This window comes from Macaca fascicularis, chromosome 20 (genome assembly GCF_037993035.2).
Source record: "Macaca fascicularis isolate 582-1 chromosome 20, T2T-MFA8v1.1".
Classification (NCBI taxonomy): domain Eukaryota; kingdom Metazoa; phylum Chordata; class Mammalia; order Primates; family Cercopithecidae; genus Macaca; species Macaca fascicularis.
The window spans coordinates 80575743-80601758 of NC_088394.1; the positions used below are offsets into that span (position 1 = coordinate 80575743).

General features: G+C 45.2%; 1 protein-coding gene across 6 annotated transcripts in view; it reads left to right on the forward strand.

Moving 5' to 3' along the window:
- The first annotated feature begins 1976 nt into the window (after positions 1 to 1976).
- Positions 1977 to 26016, forward strand: part of USP10 (ubiquitin specific peptidase 10) — an 81084-nt gene continuing 57044 nt past the window's right edge. For all 6 annotated transcript variants that reach the window (XM_074027690.1, XM_074027691.1, XM_005592681.4 and 3 more), the window contains exon 1: positions 1977 to 2084. Coding sequence is in view for 4 of the 6 variants with exons in the window: in XM_005592681.4 (XP_005592738.2) it covers positions 2064 to 2084 (21 nt within the window). In the remaining 2 variants the exon portion in view is untranslated. The remainder of the gene's footprint in view (positions 2085 to 26016) is intronic.

Here is a 26016-nt window from a genome sequence, read left to right on the forward strand (position 1 = left end):
CTATATTGTATTGTTTTCCTCAACTTTTTGTTATAAAAATTTTCAAACATAGAGAAAAGCTGAAATATATAGCACTACTTAGAGCCTACAATTGTAAACATTTTGCCATATTTGCTGTCTCTCCCTGAATGTTTATGTGTGTATATGATTTTATCTTTTGTTGAACCATTAAACAATAGTTCACAGGCATTATGGCCTTCACTCCTAAATTATTCAGAATGCATCACCTCACAATAAGGACATTCTCTCAAGGAGTGCAGTATCAATATTACACTATAAAATTACCAATAATTCACAAAGATCACCTATATCCAATCCATATTAAAATGTCTTCAATTGTCAACAAATAAACAGTAAAATCAGCTTAAAAGACGTATCAGGGCCGGGCGCGGTGGCTCAAGCCTGTAATCCCAGCACTTTGGGAGGCCGAGACGGGCGGATCACTAGGTCAGGAGATCGAGACCATCCTGGCTAACACGGTGAAACCCCGTCTCTACTAAAAAATACAAAAAACTAGCCGGGCGAGGTGGCGGGCGCCTGTAGTCCCAGCTACTCAGGAGGCTGAGACAGGAGAATGGCGTGAACCCGGGAGGCGGAGCTTGCAGTGAGCTGAGATCCGGCCACTGCACTCCAGCCTGGGCGACAGAGCGAGACTCCGTCTCAAAAAAAAAAAAAAAAAAAGACATATCAGGATCGAAGCAAGATTGATTGGAACAATCACTACATTGGATCACTACAACCCGCCAATTTCTGTATTTTTAGTACAGATGGGGTTTCATCATATTGGCCAGACTGGTCTCCAACTCTTCACTGTGATCCGCCCGCCTCGGCCTCCCAATGTGTGGGATTCCAGGCGTGAGCCACCGCGCCTGGCCCACTTATATGTTTCATGGCATCCCACTTATGAAGAGATCAGGCTCCCTATTTTATGTAACGTGGGAATGGATCTTCCTGTTAATCTCCTCTGCTTAGCGTAAGGTCTAGCAAGAGCAGACTCTCTGTAGGTGTTTGTTGAACAAATGAAAGCAATGATAGTGGTTATTAGTAACAATCCCAGTAGCCAATTTTTATTGACTGTTCTCTTGGCCAGTGTGCTCACATTAATCTAATTTGAACTTCACAGAAATCTTACGCTTGACGACATATTTGTATTATTCACAGGTGAGGAGACCAGCGCTTAGTGAAGTGAAGTCGCTTGTCTGAAATCACAGCTAGAAAAGGGGCCAAAACCCGAGGGTGGGCCCACTGGCTGGAAAACGGTGCAGTCAGGCAGGGGCGCCTGCTTCTCAATAATGAATGGACCAACGACCCCCAAGGCTGGTTTGCCGTGCACACGCACGCACGTGTGCAACACGTAGCACTTGCTGAGTGCTTGCTACTTGCCAGGCCTCATGTCAAGCACTTTGCGCGTGCTTTTATGCCCTACGTTTTGTTTCTGTTTTCCTTTTTTCCCCTAATGCCTAGCAAAAGGCGTGGCCCAGGCGCCCAGGCAGGACTTGGGGAGTGAATGAAGAGTGAACGAATGAATGAACGGGCGGCAATGGGATCTTCATAAACCTGACCCTCCTCGGAGATCTAATGCGAACACTGCCGAGGCCCGGGCCCAGGGACGCCGAGGGCGGCTCGTGGGCCCCCGGCCGACCAAAGGCCGCGGCTCCCGAGCTCCGGGGGCCCAGGTGCCAGTAGGTGAGGAGCCGGGGCCCGCCGGCGCCTCGGCGTTGCCACCTCCACCTGCCTGCTGCCTCCCCTTCCGGCTTCGCAGGCAGGACCCGGCGGGCTCTTAGAATGCAGCCGCCGGGCATCTTCCGCCCGAGGGTCGCGAGGCTCAGAGTCCGGCCGGTTCCAGGCGGGGCAGGGAAGGTCCGCGGCCCGGCAGACGCACGCCCACCTGTCGGCCGCGCAGGCGCAGCAGCACGCCGGCCTCCCCGCGCCCCGCGGCGCGCGGCCAGTGCGCAGGCGCGGCGGCCGATGCGAGTGTGTATGTGCGGGCGAGAAGATGGCGGCGGCGGGGGAAGCAGCGTGAGCAGCCGGAGGAACGCCGAGTCCCATTGAAACGGGCAGCCATGGCCCTCCACAGCCCGCAGGTAGCCGCCGGTCCGCGCCTTCGGCCGGAAGGGGCCCCAGCCCGGGGCGGGCGGACGCCGCAGCGGGCGGGCGCCCGCGCCCTGCCCGGAGCGAGCGTGTGGGAGTGGGGGAGGGCGCCGGGACACGCTGCCCGGGCCTAGGCCGGAGCCACCCGCCGCCTCCGCGCCCGTCGCGCCTTCGTCCCCCTGAGCCACCCAGGCCCCCTAGTCCCGGAGAGGCAGAGGGACGGGGGCTCCGGTCCCCGCCTGGGGAGGGCGTGGGGGGCGCCGAAGGGGTTAACCTCCCTGGGGCTGGACCGCGGGGCGAGCCCGGGGTGTGGAGTGGGGCCCTCCCCGCCGCGCCGGCCCAGGGAGGCGGCCCGGGGGCTCCGGGAGTCCCCTGGAGCGGCAGGAGCCCCAGAGCAGCTCAGGTTGCTGCCTCTACCCAGAGCGAGCCTCAAAGATTTAGGGGTGCCCTGTTGCCCCTTTGCCCCCAAAGCTTCCTTTTTCAGCTTGATTGATGACGCGGGGGCTGCTGATATTCTGGTTTTTAGATAGAAGTCGCTGAGTAGCGGCGTTAGGCTACTGTTGCAAAGAAAACTCGAAATAAGTCGCAAGGACCGTACTTTCACTTGCATTTGAGTGACATCCCTTGCACGAATCCATCCCAGCCAGGCTGACACTAACGCACCCTGCCTGAACACTATCTAAAGCTTAGGGGCCCTTTACAATAATCCCGTAGTGGAAAGAAAGAGCTCTTTTTGGGAGATGTGCGTGTAGAGTTAAGCTCTTATTCACCTCTCCCACCCCTTCTCCCACCCCATGTCTCCCCTCCGCCATTGTAATTTTTCTGGACAAAAATCGGCGTGATGTTATTATTTGTCAGTCTTGCTTTAGACTGCTAATTTGTTGACATCTGGTCCCTATAAATTGTTGCACACTTTTTAACCATCTCATTGTGTATTTGTATTAAATATGGGGAAATGAAACAAAGTAGCCATTCGGAAAACTGGTGGCGGGTAAAATCATAACCCTTCATAAGCAGTTGGGTTTTGTTGCCGTTCTGCAGATGAAGTCAATCTGACTAGACCTCTTTTGAAACATGATTTTCGTAACTATTGTAATGAATGCGTGTTGTGGAATCTAAAATGCGAAAACTTTTTTAAAAATTAGATGTTACGACAAGCTTCAATTGTGTTAAATTAGCTGTAGTGTAGTTTGCATCAGAACTTCCCCCTTTAACGTTTTGTTCCTTTGTACATTTTTGTAAGTAGTATAGGTCTTTGCACGAAAGAAGGCATCAGCAGTTGAATAGTTTTTACAAATGTATAACACAAAGATTTTAAGAGATTTGGTGTATTTAGCTTTGTTTAGACCTTTCTATTTTAAACAAAAAAAGATTTGATATTTGCTTTTCCTCAACTTAAATACTAATTAGCCTATTTAAATTGGTATGAACAAGTATAAGTCTCATTATGAATTAATGTGTAATATTCCTTGTGATTTTGACATGAAGAAAGCATCTTTAGGCATAACTCACTTCCTTTATTTAATAAGCATCAATCACAATTAAAGGTTGATTGAAATGTTAATTAATGGGGATGGATAATATGTAAACTTAATTGTAAATTCGTTGTCCCAGTATTTACATTTTATACAACAGTCTAAATCGTCGTTATATACATCTTTAGAAAATTGGAGTAGCAAAAGTTGGCGAACAGAAATGTTAGCAACACTTTGGGTTTATTCTTTTAAAGTGTGATTTAAATGCTTTTAAGTTCTAGCATGGAGAAAGTAGCAAAGGAAATAGTTTGATTTCTCATAATTTTCTTTTCTTTTTTTTTTTTGAGATGGAATTTTGCTCTTGTTGCCTAGGCTGGAGTGCAGTGGCGCCATCTTGGCCCACTGCAACCTCTGCCTCCGAGGTTCAAGCGATTCTTCTGCCTCAGCCTACCAAGTAGCTGGGGTTACAGGCGCCCGCCACCACGCCCGGCTAATTTTTTGTATTTTTATTAGAGACGCGTTTCACCATGTTGATCAGGCTGGTCTCAAACTCCTGACCTCAGGTGATCCACCCGCCTCGGCCTCCCGAAGTGCTGGGATTATAGGTGTGAGCCACTGCCCCTGGCCGATTTCTAATAATTTTCAATAAAAAAAATAGTAATGGAAACAAGTAATGGAATCATGTATGACAGGATTTAGTTACTGGTTCCTGCTCGAGTCATTCTGAGCGTTTTAATAAATTTGTTTTATTTGTTTGCCTACTGTTCTAAGAGTCTTGCAGCCTTAATGGCCATTCTTTCATTCAGCAAATACTGATTGTTTATCAGGTGTTAAGCGCCATGATATGCATATTACTTGTTTCTGTTGGGAATAACAACTGCAAATTAAAGGTCTTATTTTAAATTTGACTTGTCCGGGGCGGGGCGCGGTGGCTCACACCTGTAATTCCAGCACTTTGGGAGGCTGAGGCGGGTGAATCACCTGAGTCTGAGCTGGAGACCAGCCTGCCCAACATGGAGAAATCCCGTCTCTACTAAAAATACAAAATTAGCGGGGCATGGTGGCATGTGCCTATAATCCCAGCTACTCGGAGGCTGAGGGAGGAGAATCGCTTGAACCCGGAAGGTGGAGGTTGCAGTGAGCTGAGATCGCGCCATTGCACTGCAGCTTGGGCAACAAGAGCAAAACTCTGTCTCAAAAAAAAAAAATTGACTTGTTAAAGTTAAATTTGTCACTGAGAATAATGGTACGTGGAAAAAGTTACAATTTAAAAATGTTTACAGGTCAGCGCCGTGGCTCGTGCGTGTAATCCCAGCACTTTGGGAGGCCCAGGCGGGTGGATCACTTGAGGTCGGGAGTTTGAGACCAGTCTGACCAACATGATGAAACCCCGTCTCTATGAAAAATACAAAAATTAGCCGAGTGTGGTGAAGCTCGCCTATAGTCCCAGCTACTTGGGAGGCTGGGGCAGGAGAATCACTTGAACCCAGGTGGCGGAGGTTGCAGTGAGCCGAGATCATGCCGCTGCACTCCAACCTGGGTGACAGAGCAAGACTCTGTCTCAAAAAAAAAAAAAAAAGCATGAAACTCCAACTCAAAATAAATAATAAATTAAAAAGTTTTTAGGTTCATAACCCTATTTCCAATTATTAGAAGGTGTTGGTTGATCCCTGTTACCTGTATTGAAGTGTAATAGTGAAGAATTTGGAAACATTTTGAGACCAGTGACTGTCAACATTTTAGCAAATACAGATGAACTTCAGCAGTTGAAGTGTAAGTCCAAGTGAACTCTTTGTCACCAAGGGCACCAATTAAATGATTTGCGGTAATTAATTTGAAGCTGTTAGTTTTGCCTTACACCTGAAAAAATATTTGTGATTATTGATGTCATTTATAGTGAAATCTCCACGATAATGCTTCCTACACCCAATTCGAATGTCATGCAGTTGGGTTCTGTCCTTGTCTGCATAGACTCACCCCAGTCTCTTTTTTTTCTTTTTACCTTGTGATAACAGGGCCCCCAAATTTTACATGATGGAAACTCTTGGTTTCCACCTCTAGCGTATGGCTGAATGTTACTGTATTGCTGAATATCTGTTTCTAGCTGACAGCTGGATTAGTGTTAGTTCTTGAAAGAGAGAGATTTTTATTAGAGTCTCACGTAATGAGCAGCTGAAGTAAATACAATTATTTGAAATGTTGACAGGGCATTTGGAGATAACAGTTTTCCTTTTCTTAGTGACAGCAAGCTATTTAAACATGTCCTAAGAGTAGATGTTTTAAGTTTGTGAGCCAGTGGTCGCCTGAATGGTTTGTACAGATGATCTGAGCAGCCGCCCTGTACCAGGACCTCACCTTCATGCTCTTGAGCCCATCTCGTTGAGAGGGCAGTGCACTGAAATTCCGGTGAATACTAAGCGGGCCTACCACATTCTAAATTCCTCACTAAAGCAAAAGTTAGGACATGTATTCTAGTGTTCTGTTACGTGGAACTGATAGGATTTAAGCAGTGATTCACATAGGAAAACTTAAAGGAGAAAAGGATTACTAAGCTTAATGATTGCTGTTTAATGCCAAGCCTAAGCGGCACATTCATTGCGCTGTGCTCAGAATATAACATTCAAGTAATTGAGAAAAGTGGTATCATCTCCAGTTGAATTAGTTACATCAGGGTTTTTGTTTCTGTTTTTTTGTTTGTTTGTTTGTTTTTAAAGATATAATTTCAGACATGTCGGTACTTCCTGTTAATGGTTGCTGGTATTCAAGTGACACATTAAACGTGGTTGCTGAGGGCACTTCTTACGGATGATATACCAAAATATGAAACATAGTGGGAAGAGCTTGCTTTTGAATTTGTAATTAGGCTGTTACTTATCTATTTACTGCCACATATGCAAGAATCACCATCGCACAAAACAGATAAATCTGTTTACAATGGAATTTGCTGGCCTTGGGCCATTGGATTACTGTCATTTGTCACTTTAGTGCCACTTCAGCAGTGTAGATGTTCATTTCCAAAGACTTACATGTGCTTGGACTGCAGTTTTCCTGTTTATTGAAGTGTTCTCCCAAAAGGTCTTTCTGTGACCATTTCTGTCAATACAGGCTGGATGAAGAGTTAGTGTAGGAAAATAAAGGTAGCCCATGGGATTTGTGTATAGTATTTGTTTCAAGGACCAGAAAATGTAGAATTTATCGTAAACCTTGATATAGAATCTTCAGATCGTAGACTTTTTCTGAACTGGCTATTTTCTGGCTATTTGAAAGCTCCTGGGCCATGATCCCATTTTCATCAGATGACTTGAGAACCTGGAAGCTCTACCAGCACTGCCATTCTGCCCTGTCTTGAAACATCATGCCCTGGTTGCCCTCTCCTGGAATAGGGCGGGTAAGGTGTTGAGATAGAACTGTGGTTTGGGGCTATTAAAGCCTGAATTCCTCGACTTTCCCTTTTGGGCTCACATGAAAATTGTTAGGAGAGTGTACATGTGGAGTACGGGCCCAGCACCTGCCACCGTCTGCACTGTAATGATGGCTACTCCTAAGAGTCCTCAGTCTCCTCCAGGTTGGGCTTGTGTCTACAGCCTTATCGGTTGTCATTCTTCAGATCCATTCTCAGTTTATTTTTCTGGCATCAGCTGGAGGAACATCTCCTTAAGCCTGTACTGTATGGCTCAGGAGTCTCAAAACCAGTCCCTTTTGAAGTGAGAGCATCTGTGGTAACAAACTGAGGGTCCCCACTCTTGTGCCTTTTTTTTTTTCTTTTTCTTTTTTTTTTTTTTTTTTGAGATGGAGTCTCACTCTCGCCCAGGCTGGAGTGCAGTGGCGTGATCTCATCTCACTGCAACCTCTGCCTCCCGTGTTCAAGCGATTCTCCTGCCTCAGCCTCCCGAGTAGCTGGGACTACAGGGGCCCGCCACCACGCCCAGCTAATTTTTTGTATTTTTAGTAGAGATGGGGTTTCACTGTGTTAGCCAGGATGGTCTCGATCTCCTGACCTCATGATCCGCCCGCCTCCCAAAGTGCTGGGATTAAAGGTGTGAGCCACCATGCCCAGCCACTCCTGTGCCTTTTGTACCTGGTTTTTACTTCTAGCTGACTCCTCCCTCCTTCCTTCCCTTTCTCTCTCTCCGTGATCTGATGGTGCTAGATTTTTGTTTCCCATTTGTCTTTGTTTTATGAAGATGGGCTCCTTTTCATTTGTGTATATTGAGTACAGACATGTTATGCCCTTGGTTTTTTTTTTTTTTTTTTTGAGACAGTCTCACTCTCTTGCCCAGTCTGGAGTACAATGGTACGATCTCGGTTCACTACAACCTCTACCTCCCAGATTCAAGCGATTCTCCTGCCTCAGCCTCTTGAGTAGCTGGGATTACAGGCGCCTGCCACCGTGCCCAGCTAATTTTTTTGTATTTTTAGTAGAGATGGGGTTTCACCATGTTAGGCTGATCTCGAACTCCTGACCTCAGGTGATCCAGCTACCTCAGCCTCCCAAAGTGCTGGGATTACAGGCATGAGCTACCGCACCTGGCCCAGTTTTTGTATTTTTAGTAGACACAGGTTTCAACATGTTGGTCAGGCTGGTCTTGATCTCCTAACCTTAGGTGATCTGCCCCCCTTGGCCTCTCCAAGTGCTGGGATTACAGGTGTGAGCCACCATGCCCAGCTAATTTTTTTTGTATTTTTAGTAGAGACGGGGTTTCACCATGGTGGTCAGGCTGGTGTCAAACTCCTGACCTCAGGTGATCCACCTACCTTGGCCTCCCAAGGTGCTGGGATTACAGGCGGGAGCCACTGCACCCAGCCTCCCTACTCATTCTTTGAAAAAACAATTTGTTGTTGTTTTGTAGAGACAGGGATTCCTGTGTTTCCCAGACTGGTCTTGAACTCCTGGCCTCAAGGGATCCTCCTGCCTCAATTTACTAAAGTACTGGGATTATAGGTGTGAGCTACCACGCCCAGCCTCCCTGTTCATTCTGAAAGTATCAGTCTTTTTACTTTTGATAGGACATGTTGAAGTTTTGGTTAAAAGTAGAAGAGAATTTCAAAATGAAGTTCAATTCTAGAGGTTTTTGAGATTCCTGCCCAATATAAAAAACTTCTGGTACATTGAAACAATTTTTTAATACTTATTTTTTAGAGCAGTTTTAGGTTCACAGCAAAATTGAGAAGAAAGTACGGAGAGTTCCTATATACCCCTTCTCTTGATATCTTAAGTAATAATTTCCCTTAGATAGCTGCAAAGACTATATATATATTTATTTAAGACCTCACGTAGGCCTGGGTAGATGTGATCATTGGACAAGGAGGAACATATTTATTACAAAATACTAAGCATTGCAGGAGTCATCACTTGAAGCCTATAAACTCTATGAACTGCATAGTTTAGAAAGTGCCGTAGCTTGTTTGAGCCTTTACAGCAACTCTGTCCTGTATTATTATAACCATTTTACAGATGAGTAAGATAAGACCCAGAGAGGTTGTGACTTGAGGTCACATGGCTGCTGGCCCTCAGGACCTTTTGAAAGCAGGTGTTTTGACTCCTGAATCCTTTGCTTTTTCTACTTTGCCAAACTGGTTTTCTGGAAGAGACTGATGAAGGCATAATCTTTCACATTGTGACTTCCCCTTAGTAGTTCCTCCATAAGCATTTACAGAATGAATGAATGAAATGCGTGTTTAAAAACTTTAATGTTACTAATTACAAAATCTGTTACTATAATGTGTTACTATCCACTAAATATTGTGTGTGGTACAATGAAGTTCTTTATTTTATTTTCTATTACAATGACATGCTATTTTTAAGACACGAAAACAGCACAGAAGTATTTAAAGTGAAAAGTAGAAGTCATTCCCTTCCTCTCTGATCCTTCATCGTCAGTTTGGTGTGTGTCTTCTATGCTTTTTTCCATTGGAGTATTTCTGTTCTGTCTAGTCACTGAACTGAGCTTTATTGAGCAAACCTTGTTTTCAAAATTATTGAAAACATCTACTGAAGTCAGTTTTCTTATTTTTACCTAATTTTGCCAGGGAATGAAGCAGATATTCAGGAGATTAAAGTGGCTTATCAGGATCCAGTATGCGGGGGATTGTGGAAGTGCTGTCAAAACTTATAACATGTTGTCCAAACAATTTTTTTTTTCTTAAGAAATATTTTAGGCCAGGTGCAGTGACTCACGCCTGTAATTCCAGCACTTTGGGAGGCTGAGGCAGGTGAATCACTCAAGCTCAGGAGTTTGGGACCAGCCTGGGCAACATAGCAAAACTCTTTCTCTACAAAAAATACAAAAATTAGCTGGGCATGGTGGTGCTCTTCTGTAGTCCCAGCTACTTGGGAGGTTGAGGTGGGAGAATCCCTTGAACCTGGGAGGTGCAGATTGTAGTGAGTTGAGATTGTGCCACTGCACTTCAGCTTGGGTGACAGAGCGAGACTCATGTCAAGAAAGAAAAGAAAAGAAATATTTTGAAGACTTCCACCCCCTTAATAGCAGTCATGCTGTCCGGTGTTCATATTGTAAAAAGAAGCCTGGGCTGGGCATGGTGGCTCACGCCTATAATCCCAGCACTTTGGGAGGCCGAGGCGGGTGGATCACCTGAGGTCAGGAGTTTGAAACCATCCTGGCCTACATGGTGAAACCCCATCTCTGCTAAAAATAAAAAAATTTAGTCAGGCATAGTGGTGGGCACCTATATTCCCAGCTGCTTGGGAGTCTGAGGCAGGAGAATAGCTTGAACCCGTAGGGGCAGAGGTTGCTGTGAGCTAAAATCACGCCACTTCACTCCAGCCTGGGTGAAAGAGTGAAACTCCATCTCAAAAAACAATAAAGGAGGTCTGATTCACATTCAGATTTTTGTCCATCCATTGCCTTTGCACTAGATTTATGAGGACAAACTTTTTATTAGTTGGAGATTGGTAAGTCACCTGCCCTAGGGAATAATGAGAAACCGGGTAATTAACCTGAATTTTTCTCCATCTTCTTCAAAATCATATTTTTGTCTTCTGTCACTTTGTTTCATCAGAGCACTGCAATGGCAAAAAACAAAACACTCCCCAGCTCAGGCCCACTCCTGAGAGAGAACCACATCGAACTACTTCTGACTTGTAATAAAATGCAAAATCAGGGCTTCCAAGTGTGGTTTACTGTTTTGTTTAGAATGAATTTGCAGAATATTAGACACTTTTTTTCAGAACCACATATGAAGGACTTTATATCTTTTGTGATTATTCAGAGATGTTGGTGGCCGGATGTTAGGAGTGTAGAGCTGAAGAGAATTCCTGTGCTTTACAGGTTCAGCGGGTAGCGAGGGAGAGAAGCAGGCTGATGACTGGGTGCATCCAGTTTTAGGGTGGTAATTCTTGTAACACAAATGTGAACAACATAGTCAAGAACATTCATTCATTCGTTTCTTCATTCATTCAGCAAATAGTTACTGAGTGGCCGCTGTGTACCAGGCACTGAGGAGGGAGTAATGAGCAAAAACAGGCATTGTTTCTCCCACCGAGGAGTTTATGGGTCCAGTGAGGAAGACAGTTTTTAATCAGATAATCACAGTTAAATACATGACACTCCAAACTGAGAGATGTTTCCCAAAGGAAGGGAATACGATCTGAAGTCAGAATGGTTCCCGTGGAAGTGATGCGTTAATAGCATGAGGCAGTGGGGACAGCATGTGCGGTGGACCTTCAGCTGGAGGGCATTTGGAGCACTGCAGAGAACTCAGCAAGAACCTATGTGTCTTGGGCACAGAGCTGGAGGGGAAGGACAGACGCACCATCCAGTTTTGCAGTCTTTGTTAGATGTTACTGTCTTTATCCTGAGAAAAGTGTGGAAGAGGGGATGGTACAACATTTTTTTTTTTTTTTGGAGACGGAGTCTCACTCTGTCACCCAGGCTGGAGTGCGGTGGCGCGATCTCGGCTCACTGCAAGCTCCGCCTCCTGGGTTCACGCCATTCTCCTGCCTCAGCCTCCTGAGCAGCTGGGACTACAGTCGCCTGCCAACGTGCCGATAATTTTTTGTATTTTTAGTAGAGATGGGGTTTCACTGTGTTAGCCAGGATGGTCTCGATCTCCTGACCTCGTGATCCACCCGCCTCGGCCTCCCAAAGTGCTGGGATTACAGGTGTGAGCCACCGCGCCCGGCTGGGATGGTACAACATTTGACCATGGAACCTCATAATCAGATTGCCGTTTGGGATCATACTCTGCCCAGTGAAGAATGGACTCACGGGGTTGCAGTGGCAGTGAGGAGATCATTTAGAGCAGGGTCCTTGGACTTTTGACTCAGAACGTGCAATGGAGGTGGAGAGAAGTTGCATGACTCAGGAGTTAGGTATAAGGTGTTTGGAAAAAGGAGGAGAGTGGGACTGAATGTCAGGCAAAGCTGGGAAGACGTCTCTTCTAAAATGGTGACATTTGAGCTGGAGTTTTCCAGGCAGAGAAGCACACGGACAAGGGCATGTGGAGGAGAATGTGCAGAGGAACAGGCTCAAAGCCTGCAGCCTGTTTGGGAAACAGAGAAATTTGTGGCTGAAGTGGTGTGTAGGGTGAAGTGGTTAGCCGGGAGTCTGGAGAGGAGAAGTAAAGAATTTGATAATCCAAGCTCAGGACTGAGTTAAGTTGGTAGCAACGCTCTGTGTTAAGATTGCTGGTTGAGGCCGGGTGCAAGGCTCACGCTTGTAATCCCAGCACTTTGGGAGACTGAAGTAGGTGGATCACTTGAGGTCAGGAGTTTGAGACCAGCCTGGCCAACATGGTGAAACCCCATCTCTACTAAAAATACAAAAACTAGCTGGGCGTGGTGGCGCATGTCTGTAATCCCAGCTACTGGAGAGGCTGAGGCAGGAGAATCACTTGAAGCCGGGAGGCAGAGGTTTCAGTGAGCCAGATTGTGCCACTGCACTATATCCCGTGCAACAGAGAAGACTCCATCTCAAAAAAAAAAAGAGTTTGCTGGGTTGAGATGATTGTGCAGGGGTCTTCCTGAGATGCTTTGAGAGTTGTCAGGGATTTGATTCTTTAGGCTCTCCTGCATAACTGGGACTCGACTCTGCTCACCTTGGCATCTTAAGCCTCATAACTTTGAGGGGAAAGAAGTAGGGCATTTCTTTTGGGGACTTCTGAGACAGATTAATGTAAGGCAAGTAGCCCTTCGGTGTCGTCAGTGATAATTGGATAGAGTAGTAGGGAAGGTCGTTTAGGGGCGTATTCCGTTTATTTTGAGGGGGAGGCACCTTTAAACACAAACATCTGTCCCGATGATGTTTGTAGAAACTAAAGAAGATATTAAGAAAAACTTAGCTGACTTCTGTTACCTTATTTTAAATGTTTCCTTTAGTACTTTTGGCAGTAAACTTGAGAAATTTGGAATCATTGGGTTTAACAGTGTTTTTAGGTTTGTGATCCTTGAATGCCCTCTTCAAACACCAGAATCACCTGGCACCCTGGGTGCCACTCAAAGACACTGAGTAAGGATCCCTGTGAGCAGGTCCCCAGGCTGTCCCAGCCAGGCTCAGGTTGCAGATCCTCTGCATGGGTTTGTGTACAGCTTTTTTCGTTTTAACTTGTTGAGCACTTTCCCATGAATAGCAATAACGAAATCATATTTCGGACAAAGTGTTACATCTCCAGTCTAGGTTAGATGTGAACAACAACGAAGATACGGATTGTGCCTCTCACTCTGAGTGTGATACTAACTTATTTTAGTGCTGAGTGGAATTGTGGAACAATTCTGAGCAGATGAGAAACCTGACATTTTGCCACTTTGAAGATCTGTCATGTTGTGTCTTCAGAATGAGATTTCAGTTTGATTTGGCATTTGTTAAGTAAATAATTAATGCCTTTTAAACAAGCGTTTGCCCAGCACTTGCTCTGTGCCGGGGCCTGTGTTGGGATTTGTAAGTTGCAAAAAACATATGTTTTTAAAAATGTAAGTACAGATGTGTTCCCCAAAGCCTTAAGAGCTGCTCTGGCTGGTGCTCTGCACCCCACATCTTGAAATAGGACCCCTGTGGACAGCATGGGATCAGCACACTCCCCCACAGCTCAGTGTAACTGTGAGCACCTGATGTCCCAGAGAATTGGAACTGTCTAATTCATCCTGAAGCCTGTTGTCAGCGTCTCCGAGGATGTGTGCGTAGCAGTAAGCCAATTCGCCATCAGGAATTCCTGCTCTCTTTTGCTGTTGTTGGTCATGGATTTGTCAGGTGAGGAAATTCTAGTCTCTGGTTTTTCCCAAACTGGTGCTGAAATAATTACGCTTGGTTCTCTCTGGCTTCTTACCTCTTTGTTCTTCTGTGCCATAACGATGTAAGTTAGGTGCCAGCAGCACAAACTTTTCTTCCACCTGTAACTAGAGTTTTAGGCGGTGAGAAAGGGCTAGCTTTTTTTTTTTTTTTTTTTTTTTTTTGTCTTAGATGGAGTCTTGTTCTGTCACCCAGGCAGTGGCAAGATCTCAGCTGACTGCAATGTCTGCCTCCTGGGCTCAAGCGATTCTCTGCCTCAGCCTCCCGAGTAGCTGGGATTACAGGTGCACGTCACCATGCCTGGCTGATTTTTGTATTTTTAGCAGAAGTGGAGTTTCACCGTGTTGGCCAGGCTGGTCTTGAACTCCTGACCTCAAGTGATCCACCTGCCACCGCATCCCGTGGCTTTTGCTTTTTAAGGTGGACAGAAACACCTTGCAGCTGTGCTTCTTTGCCCTTGCTGCTTTTGGGTGGAAACATAGACTTAAGTTAGCATATTCATCAGTTGATCTCTTCTCTATGAGAAGGGAAACAAATTGCAGTATTTTGTGTGCACGGCAGGCTTTGAGGGCCCTTATACTTTGATTTTGTAGATGCCCTGTCCTTCCTCTGAAGGTGGTCAGCTGTGTAGAGAGGCCTGTGTGGGCCCTGTCCTGAGAGTAGCAGAAGGAAGGCATGGCTGTGTCTGTGGAGATTGTGCCTTATGCAGAGGCGAACACCACATGGATGAGCCGGAAGCAGCCGCCGGCCTGGCTGCTCTGTCGGTCAGGAAGGCTTTTTTGAGTCTGGTGTGGTCTGGCTCCCCCAGTGTCCCCACTGCCTAGCACAATGGGCACTCAGGTATTTGTCCAATGAATAGGTTAATTGACAGGGACCAGATGAAGAAAACAGAGAACAGCTGGTTGTCATTCACTGTTTTCAGGACTGCTTCTGGTTGTTTTGGGTGTTTCTGTAATAGTTCTAGGCATGAAGTTCAGGACCACAGCCTGCAAGACCACGAGGGACAGATTTGCCTTCTGTAGAAATAGTAATGAGAGCTGAAGAAGTGGTGGCTGCTTCCCGAAGTATCAGATTGATTGTCATTTCTGCATTTAGAGTGCATGTGTGACCCCTAAGCTTCTCTTCAGGTTCTTCGGTGCTCTCTTTACCTCTGTTGTGATCGTTTCTTGAATCCAGGTGACTGACTCGCACGTCACATATAAGTTATTTTGTTTTATTCCTTGGTCTCTTTCTCAACAAGTGTAGTCTGGAGATCATAGGACACTTAGCAATGCAGAGAGAATGCCTTCACCAGCGTTACTGGCAAGCGCTTGGCTGCGGGGGCTCTTTGGGCATGCTGGTGATCCTCGCAGGTCTTCCTAGAGCAAATGCAGCTGTCGCCCAAATCCAAGATCCGTGGAGCCGCCGAACTTTCCAGTACAGGGCCCAGTTATGTGTCAGCGGTAAACATGGGAAGAGCTTTTCAGTTGGTTTGCTGCAGTTAGTTGATCTTTTCCCCCACCTTTGTGACTTTAGGTGTCTCAGCCAAAGCCATCGTTCACCCGCTAGTTATTGAGCTCAGCTGTGTGGCAGGCATTGTCTGTACCAAAATGGAGGGGAACACGTTGTCTCTCCCCGAGACCCTCTGTCTGTAGACAGGCTCGCCCCCTCTGTCCCTGTGGCTTGCTCCCCCACTTTCAGTGAGTCTCTGTGCCTGTGCCATCGTCTTAGGCCCACTTTACCCACCTGTAAAATCGCGCCCTCCTTCACACTTGTCCCCCTGTCTCCTTGCTCCCTCTCCAGAGCACTTCACACCTAATACCTCCATATCCGGTATCCTGACATACGTGTCTCAGGGTCACTCTCTTGTCCTCCCCCAGTGTAAGCTCCGTGAGGGCAGGGGTTTTTGTTTGCTTTGTTCACTGCTAGGGCCCCTAGTCCTAGAACGTGGTGAGTGCTTAGGAAATATTTATTAACAAACACATTCATGAAAGGATACCACATTGGACATATTCAGAAGCCCACGGTCTAGTGTGGTCAAGAAGCTAGAGAATCAACTGTTAGGTTCCAGAGTTAGAGAGGCGGTCACAGGAGAGTCCCCGGGGACACCTTGGCTCATGTTTGTGAGGAAAATAGTTCACAAAGATGAGCCTTTGGAACTGAGTTCTGTAATGTGCGCAGTCATCCAGGCCAGCAGGGGCCCAAGAGAACGGCGCCCAAAGCAGAAAGACGTGGTGTGTGCCTTGTCGCTGAAGTGCATTTGGGGTGTGGAGAGTTGTGGGGCTGCGGCGCTGGGGGTTGGCTGGGAAGGTGCATGGTGCGTCTTGTAGTCTCTGCTAGAGCCTTTTCGTCTGAAAAGTTCTGGGAGACTTGAAAGGCTTTTTCTGGGCACCAGAACAGTAAGGTTGAGTTGAGAGACAGCTCTGTGGTGGCCACATGCAGTTTGGAGGGTGAGGGGTGAGCACAGAGGCGGAGGTAGTTTGTTGCAGAGACCCAGTTGAGAAGTGTGGAAGGCCTGAATGGTGCCTAGAGGAGGGGAAGGCCTTAGGGTGGCCAGTGGCTGGCGGGAGGTGGGTGGCTGGCGGGAGCCAGCTTGTTGTGGGGTGTTCATGGTATAGTATTTTCCTTCTTAAAATGTGGAATGATACTTGTTTAGTAAGAAGTTTTTCCTACTTCTTCCTCTTTTTTAGAGATGGGGTCTGGGTCTATCATCCAGGCTGGAGTGAGTGGCCAGATCATAGCTCACCCACTGCAGCGTCCAACTCCCAGGCTCAGGCCATCCTCCCTCCTCAGCCACCCAAAACGCTGGGACTACAGACGTGAGCCACCATGCGTGGCTTTCCATTTCTTACATTGTGAATGTTTTTCCATTAAATATTTTCCTTTGCGATTGTTGTTTTATATCTCAAGAGCCTTAACTTAATCTTCAGCGTTGTTTTTTAAGGACTGCCGCGTATTCACAAGTTATAGTATATGCGTACTAAAAAATGGTAATGTTTGGCAGGTTTTTTTGGGTCCAGTTTTTAGTTGTTGTGAATTATCTTATTTTCTAGAGCAAATAAAGCACATTATTGTAACCTGAAATATGAACATCCCTAATTCATGGATTATTTTTGGGACAAAGGGAGAGGTATATTTTGCTAAGGGGTATTAAGGAGATATTTAAAACATGAATTTTTTTAAATTTTAAAAGTAATATCCAAAACAAGTTCTACATATGAAATGTTTGAAAAATATTTTAAAAGATATGTTTATTATTGTTAGTTTTTTTTTTTTTTTTTTTTTTTTGAGACAGAGTCTTGCTCTGTCGCCCAGGCTGGAGTGCAGTGTGCAATCTTGGCTCACTGCAACCTCCACCTCTCGTGCTAAAGTGATTCTCTTGCCTCAACCTCCTGAGTAGCTGGGAGTACAGGCATGCACCACCACGCCCAGCTACTTTTTGTATTTTTTAGTAGAGATGGGGTTTCACCATATTGGTGAGTCTGGTCTCGATCTCCTGACCTCAAGTGATCCAGGATCGCCTGCCTCGGCCTCCCAAAGTGATTTATCAATAAGCTGGCTTAAGTTTGGTGAAGGCCAACTATTTTAGCTACTGCTGTAGATATCCAGGAAGATAACCAAAGTATCCTTACCCTTGTGTATAATGGATAGCTAAGGCATAAGAAACAACTGGGCATATTACAAGATGTGTAATTAAGTGCTGAATTATGTGGTGCATGTGGCAGGTTCTTTTGTAGTAATTCAGAGAATGAAGATGGGTAATGAGCTAGTCTTGAGAAGGAATAGGGTCTCCGCCTCCCAAAGCACTGGGATTATAGGCATGAGCCAGTGAGCCCAGCTGGGTGATCTTACTGCTTTATATGAATTCTCTGGTCACTGCTGCCCAGCTATCCTTTTATCTCCTTTTTTGCTTACCCTGTTCATGTGTTAGGGTGCCCTCCCTTTAAAAAAAAAAAAAAAAAAAAAAAAGTAGAGCTCAGCTTTCTAACTGGTTTACACCATAAACTAGAGATTTAGTGGCTCATATAACTAGAAATTCCAGAGGTAGATCAGGCTTCCAAGTTTAATTCAGCCATTCAGTTAGAGTTTTGAGGACCTGACTTCATTTTTTCACTTTGCATTTCTTCATCTTTTCATTCTGCATGTCAGTATTATCCCAGGGCTAGTTTCCCCCAAGATGGCGGAATGGCCACAGCAGTTGCAGGCTTCACATTTGGGCGCAGCCTCCGTCACACCAGCCTGACCAAGAGAGTGAGTGTGCATCCCAGAATTCTAGGCAGTGTCCTGAGCTTCATGCCCTTTGGGTCGTCCCTGAACCAGAGCACTGTGGCGAGGAGGGTGGCATGCCAGGCGGGGCTCCCATCTGGCCTGGGGGTGGGTGTGTGTTGATCTCTGAACTGGGTGACCACTCTCCCACAGGGTAGGAAGGGGAGCTGGCCAGTTCGCTTCTGTCCCACATGAGCGTAATGTCTCTCCCCCCTCTCCTTTTCCAGATATGCCAGTTCCTCCTGGACTCCTCAGACTGGAAGATTGTCTTTTCTCCCTGACAAATCATCTGTACTGTCTGATTGCATCTTACAGTCTTCTTTAAATATTATTGTTCCCTAACTGTTAATGTGTCTGTGCCATGAGGTCAGCCCCAGGTTCCAATCCTGTTCCATTTTCTGTTTGTGAAATCTCAGGCAAGGTTGGTTTCTCTGAACTTTTAAAGTGTTTTCGTCTTCATCATTCAGCAAATCTTTATTAGGTTCTCAGTATTGTGCTTCAGTCGACGAAATACAGACTGACACAAGGAGATAACAGTTCGTTCACAGAGACATAGGTAAATGAGAATTACTGTGAAATGTGAACAGTGCTTTGGCCAAAATGGGGTTTAGAAACACTTTTTGAGGAGGTGGATACCTGCGTTGAGCCTTGAAGGACAAGTAAGACTTCTTCAGCATAGGGGATGAGGGAGCTGCCTGCATGAAGGCTTACCAGCAGAGTAATGAATAAATGCAGAGTTACTGAGTTACTAGGATCTTAGGTGCACAACCTTCAGCAAGGTTGGTAGGCAGAGACACCCATTACACCAAGTTGAAGAGTTAAGATTCTACCTTTATATACACCTTACAATTAGAGGAGTGACCACATGTCCTGGTCTAAACTTATCCCAGCATAATTCATCATAATGATCCTTTCACTCTGAAATATGCCTCTAATTTGGATGATAAATGGTTACCCAACTTAAAATAGAAGTCCAGAGCCATAGCCATAGGGACAGTCACTGTGATAGCAGTGTGCTTGCTTCATAGTAGAGGCTTGGGATTACATAAGATAGAGCATAGCAGTGCTTCTCAAACTTGAAAGTCCATTGAAAATCAGCTGGCTTGTGAATATGCACATTTGGATTCAGTACACCTGGGGTGAGCCCTGAGCGCTGTCTGAGCTCCTGGGTAATTCCTAGGCTCCTGGCCTGGTGACCTCACTTTGAGTAGCAGGTAATATTGGGCTTTGGGAGCTTCAGAGGGTCTGTGAAGTTCTGAAATCATAGGCAGAAATGTGTGTACATGCATTCTTTAGGAGGTGGGCCTAATTCCCTTACATCAGTTTCTCAGGAGGTCTGCTGCCACCCAAAAAAGATTAGGAATCCCTTTTAGAAATTTTGTGCAAATTAAATGAAATATGTTGATTAAATAAATGCCTTTAACATTATCTGGAGCTCAATGAACATTAGTACACACTAGCTGTATGTCCTCCTTCCCTTCCCTGGCCCCAGTTCTTTGAAGGCAGGACACGTTGCTTAAACATCTTAAACTGCTTTTTAATGTCCTTTGTATGTCATTGGTGCTCAATAAGTGTCGATTTAGCTTGGTGACCAGCTGTTCGATGACTGTGAGCCATTCTGTCAGCATTTGTGAGTCTCTTAGGTGCCAAGCATTTTACTAGGTAGATAGGAGGAGGCCACCACCTAGGTTATTGCAGATACCCAGGCATAGGTGGGGTCATTGGGGCCTGTGCTGGATAGTAACTGTAGAAATGAAGAGGAGATGAATCACTTAGTGATCTTCCTGAGTTGTGTGTGTGCAGGAAAGTGCTTCTACTGCTTTCGATTCATTGAGGTCCTGTTCTCTGGTTCTCAGTTGTATGTGATTTCAGTATGGATTAATTAATTGTAATGCTTAATTTAATACATTCAGTTGCTGTTCTTGCCAAATGCAGTTTTTCTGAACATTTTGATATTTTGTTGAGATGGTCCCAGAAATTTGGGATTCATGATCACCTTAGAGTATTTGTGATGGAAAGGGTATATAATTTCTGGTATTTTCAAAGTTTCTTACCTAAGAGATTGGGAGAACAATGGTGAGAGAGAGAGTGGAAGATTAGTTGTCTTGTAGAGTTGTGGATGCTTCAGAGAACTTGACTACATTGAGAAGGGGAAATCGGATTGGAAGGTTATTTCTGAGAAAGTGGAGTGTTGGTAGTGAAAGTTAGATTTCAGAGAATTAAAAGAGCAAATGAGAGATGAGTTTAATTACAAAAGAAGCGTCTTTTGTTCAAAAGACATTTCTGAAGAGTTGCTTGTGAGTTTAATTTATTTTATTGAGACAGGATTGTACTCTGTGACCCAAGATAGAGTGCAGTGGTGCAATCATGGCTTACTGCAGCCTCAAAGTTATTGGCTCAAGGGATCCTCCCACCTCAGCCTCCTGAGGAGCTGGGACTGCAGGTGTGGGCCACTGTGTTTGGCAGGAGTTTAATTTTTTCTGTCATATTACTTCTACTTTAGTTGCATTATAGTTTTTCTTCTGGCTGGGTGCGGTGGCTCACGCCTGTAATCCCAGCACTTTGGGAGGCTGAGGCAGGTGGATTACCTGTCAGGAGTTCGAGACCAACCTGGCCAACATGGTGAAACCCCGTCTCTACTAAAAATACAAAAATTAGCCTAGGCATCGTGGCACATGCCTCTAATCCCAGCTACTCGGGAGGCTGAGGTAGGAGAATTGCTTGAATCTGGGAGGCAGAGGTTGCAGTGAACTGAGATTGCGCCACTGCACTCCAGCTTGGGCAACACAATGAGACTGTCTCACCAAAAAAAAAGAAAAAAAAGGTTTTCTTCTGACTTCTAGTTTTGTTGTTGTTGTTTTTGAGGAGTCTCTCTCTGTCACCCAGGCTGGAGTGCAGTGGCACAATCTTGGCTCACTGCCGCCTCCACCTCCTGGGTTCAAGTGATTTTCCTGCCTCAGCCTCCCAAGTACCTGAGATTATAGGCGCCCGCCACCACACCCGGCTAATTTTTGTATTTTAATAGAGACAGGGTTTCACTATGTAGGTCAAGCTGGTCTCAAACTCCTGATCTCAAATGATCCGCCCGCCTCGGCCTCCCAAAGTGCTGGGATTACAGGCATGAGCCACCGCGCCCAGCCAGTTTTGTTGTTGTTGTTGTTGTTGTTGTTCTTTTTGCCTTTGTTAAGTCGTTAATGATCAGTAAACCCTTAAAAGCACTAAAAGAGTTCCCATTTTAAAGACATCTGTTCTGGATGTTGTTCATCAACTTTTTATAGTGAATAATTACCTCAAATTATTTTATAATTTCTTTTTTAATTGGGAGGCATGGCTGAATGGAGAAGTAGCTCTGCTCATCCTCCTGTTTTCTGCTTAGTGTCTCCCACCTTCTTAGTTGCCTGTAGTGATAGAGCTTTTTCTTGGATCACGGGAATGCCCCTACACAGTGATTCTAAACTCCCAGCTGTAAAGTGTTTAAAATGCTGAATGAGGCCTGGACTCCACCCTAGACCACTGAAACCAGAATTGTTGCAGGTATGGCCTGAGGATACTCTGAGTCTGAGGTGTGGCCAGGTTCGAGGACTGTTTTCTTAGGCCTTTGTCCAATGTGGTTTATGCTGCTCCCCTGCTAGGTGAGTACCACCGCGGGTGGGTTATCTGCTTTTATGTGGAAAATAGAGTATAGGAAGCCGATTGGGTGGAAAACATTTCTTCCAGGGGATGCTGGTCTCATAAGGGGGACTTTGAAGTCTGGGGTTAACAGTTTTCTAATAAAAGATTTCAGACCATATCCATGAACTTAAATACATAATTAAAGAGTGGAATGCAAACTATTAGGATTTGTGCTGGTAAAGCAAGCTATACTTGCATAATTTAAATCTTTGGAGGGCATGTTTCGACAGATCATTAGGTGAAGGTTAAACTGAGAAAGTAAATAGTGGACTCCTTCCTTAGCTAGCATACCTCTTTTTGCGGTCTTTTATTTTCAGCAGATAGTAATTTTGCAGCTTTTTACTTCTTAAACCAAACCTTCTAAGTAACTTTGCTTTCCATTGACAACAAAGCAGCTCATTAAGGGGGGAGTTCTGTACTTAATCTTAAAACTGGAAGGAGAGGAGTCTGTTTACCAGCTGATATAAGTACTTCTCATTAGGCAGTCCTCGATTTTCTAGGATATTTGAAGAGTCTGTTGACAGTGGCCAGCAAATCAGAGGAAAATCATTTCTGTAGTTAGGCTTCTTTTTTCATGGATGTCCTTTAAAACGAAGCTCTGCTGTAGCGATGTGCTTTCCTTCCTGGCAGGTGGCCTTCAGTAGCTGGCCTTTTGTTGGTCTGGTTCCAGCATATTTTATTAAGTGAAAAATCCTGTAGAACAGATGGCACTTACAAACTTCTGCCCATGTAGCATTCTGTTTAATGGAAACACTATAGATTTGCTTCATTGTTTTTGGCAGTAATTGTCTTTGTGTGGAATTTGAGTACATGGTCCGAGAAGCTCGGCAGTAATAAAGGTTGAGCCAGGCAAGAATAATCTGAAGTGATTGAGTAATAATGGGACAGAGGCTTCAGAGTGGAGCACAGTTACATTGAAAACAGATGCAGAATAAAAAGATGATGCACAATTTTTTTTTTCTTTTTTTGAGACGGAGCCTTGCTCTGTCGCTGAGGCTGTAGTGCAGTGGCACGATCTCGGCTCACTGCAAGCTCCACCTCCCGGGTTCACGCCATTCTCCTGCCTCAGCCTCAGTAGCTGGGACTACAGGGTTCTGCCACCACACTCAGCTAATTTTTTTATTTTTTAATAGAAATGGGGTTTCACCGTCTTAGCCAGGATTGTCTCAATCTCCTGACCTCGTGATACACCCGCCTCGGCTTCCCAGAGTGCTGGGATTACAGGCTGATGATGGCCAATTTTTGTTTTTTTTTTTTTTTTTTTTTTTTTTGAGAAGGAATCTTGCTCATTTGCCCAGGCTGGAGTGCAATGGCGCAGTCTTGGCTCACTGCAACCTCTGCCTCCTGCGTTCAAGCGATTCACCTGCCTCAGCTTCCCAAGTAGCTGGGATTACAGACACATGCCACCTTGCCCAGCTAATTTATTGTATTTTTAGTAGAGATGGAGTTTCACCGTGTTACCCAGGATGGTCTTGATCTCCTGACCTTGTGATCCTCCCACCTCGGCCTCCCAAAGTGCTGGGATTACAGGTGTGAGCCACCACGCCCGGTGATGATGCACAGTTTTTAAGGTGGTGGTGTGTAGCACAGGGAAGTCTTTGGACCAAGGAATGTGAAACTAAAAATCCCAGCGTGTGGATGCCTACAAATTGAGTGTACTGAGGAATTCTTCTGTAAATGAGAGATTAACAAATAGAGTGTACTGAGGAATTCTTCTGTAAATGAGAGATTAACAAATAGAGTGTACTGAGGAATTCTTCTGTAAATGAAAGATTACAGCTGTGGCCCTTGGTCTTCAAGAGCTTTGATTATGGTACTGCTTCATCTTCCTTACATAGATTGTGCATAACAATTTTTAAAAAGTCAACCTTATTGAAGTGTAATTTAATACAATAAATGTACCCATTTTAAGTTTGCAGTTTGAGGTTTTTTGTATTTTTTTTTTAGGCAAGGTTGGAGTGCAGTGGTGTGATCATAGCTCACTGCAGCCTTGACCTCCCAGGTTCAAGCCATCCTCCTGCGTTAGCCCTCCCAAGTAACTTGGGACTACAGGCATGTGCCACAAAGTCTGGCTGTTTTTTTTTTTTTAAGAGATGGAGTCTTGCTCTGTTGCCAGGCTGGAGTGTAGTGGCGCGATCATGGCTCACTGCAACCTCTGCCTCCCAGGTTCAAGCAGTTCTGCTGCCTCAGCCTCCCGAGTAGCTGGAACTACAGGCACACACTGCCATGCCTGGCTAATTTTTTGTATTTTAGTAGAGACGGGGTTTCACCGTGTTGCCCAGGCTGGTCTCAAACTCTTCTCAAGTGATCCTCTCACCTTGACCTCCCGAAATGCTGGAATTACAGGCGGGAGCCATCACGCCCAGCCCAGTTTGAGTTTTGGTAGACATATACAACGAAGTAGTAACTACCACGACAATCAAGATACAGAACATTTCCATTGCCCAGAAAGTTTCTTCATGCCCCTTTACCATGAATCCCCACCTTGTCCAGGCAACTAGTGGTCTGCTTCTGTCACTGTAGGCTAAGAAAGTTTGCCTTTTCTAGAATTATATTGATGCAAAATTACACAAACTGTACTGTTTTGTTTGGTTTCTTTCACCTGACCCAACTTTTTAAATTTAGCCATGTTGAGTGTTGATTCCAACCTTTTCAGTACTGGGTAGTATTCCTTTATGGATGTCCCACAGTGTGCTTGTCTCTTCACTTCTTGATAGACATTTTTGTTGTTCCCACTGTTTGAATCTGCTGTTCACATTCATGTAGAAGTGTCTGTGTGGACATAGGTTTTGATTTCTTGGGGGTAAAATGTGGTAAGCGTATATTCTATTTTATAAGAAACTGCAAGGCTTTTTCAAAGCAGCCATGCCATTTGCTATCTGCACTAGCAGTGTGTGAGAACGCAACTTCTCTGTCCTCACCAATATTTGATATTGTCAGTCTTCTTTTTTTAAGACAGAGTCTCACTCCGTCGCCCAGGCTGGAGTGCAGTGGTGTGATCTTGGCTCACTGAAACCTTTGCCTCCCAGGTTTAAGCAGTTCTGCCTCAGCCTCCCGAGTAACTGGGATTACAGGCGGACTCCATCATGCCCAGCTAATTTTTGTATTTTTAGTAGAGATGGAGTTTCACCATGTTGGCCAGTCTTGAATTCCCTACCTCAAGTGGTTCATCTGCCTTGGCCTCCCAAAATACTGGGATTACAGGCGTGAGCCACTGTGCCCGGCTCAGTCATCTTAACTTTATAGTACATCAATTTAAAAGATAATTTTTTGTCTGTAGGAACATGAGTTCCTGTCATTGACAGCAAAGTGAAACTGAGTACGAATACGTGGTTCTTATTGAAATGTACCTAGAAAGACAGTTTGAGCAGAAGGGAGGGGCCAAGAAATACAGGATGCATGCCTGCTTCACACTGGACGCAGGTGGTCTTATTTGAGGGTCAAAGACGGGGGATGGGGAATAAAAGTCAATTTTAAAAGGATTGACCTGCCCCAATACCTTCTGATCACATCCAAGGGTTTTTGTGGCCCTTTTTTCTCCCTTATAAACTTAAGATTATGAAAAGTGGTTTCTCTTTAGCTTGGGAAATGGATCACATGGTAGTTGTTAATGATTTTTCTCTAGGTCAAAATAGGTTTTCCTTTAAAGTGTTCTGTAAAGCTTAATTCACTTATCTTGAATACATGTTATATTTTAAAATATAAGTTTAAGTGTTATACTTTAAAAGTAAGTGTTATTTCTTGATTATATTTATTTGAAGATTATATTTGAGAATGAAAGATGTACTCCTCGCTGGAACATCTCTGGTGATAATAAAAACATGAGAATAAAAACCATTCAGAGGGCCGGGCGCGGTGGCTCAAGCCTGTAATCCCAGCACTTTGGGAGGCCGAGACGGGTGGATCACGAGGTCAGGAGATCGAGACCATCCTGGTGAACACAGTGAAACCCCGTCTCTACTAAAACTACAAAAAACTAGCCGGGCGAGGTGGCGGGCGCCTGTAGTCCCAGCTACTCGGGAGGCTGAGGCAGGAGAATGGCGTGAACCCGGGAGGCGGAGCTTGCAGTGAGCTGAGATCAGGCCACTGCACTCCAGCCTGGGCGACAGAGCGAGACTCCGTCTCAAAAAAAAAAACAAAAAAAACCATTCAGAGTGGTCAAGTTAAGACTGTCAGCCCACTGACATCTGGGAAGTCGCAATGATTGCTATGTAGTATGGAGAAGTTATTCCTTGTCCTTAGAGCTTTTTATTTGTGTGGGTTTTTTGATCTTCCTCTTCCTGAATTCA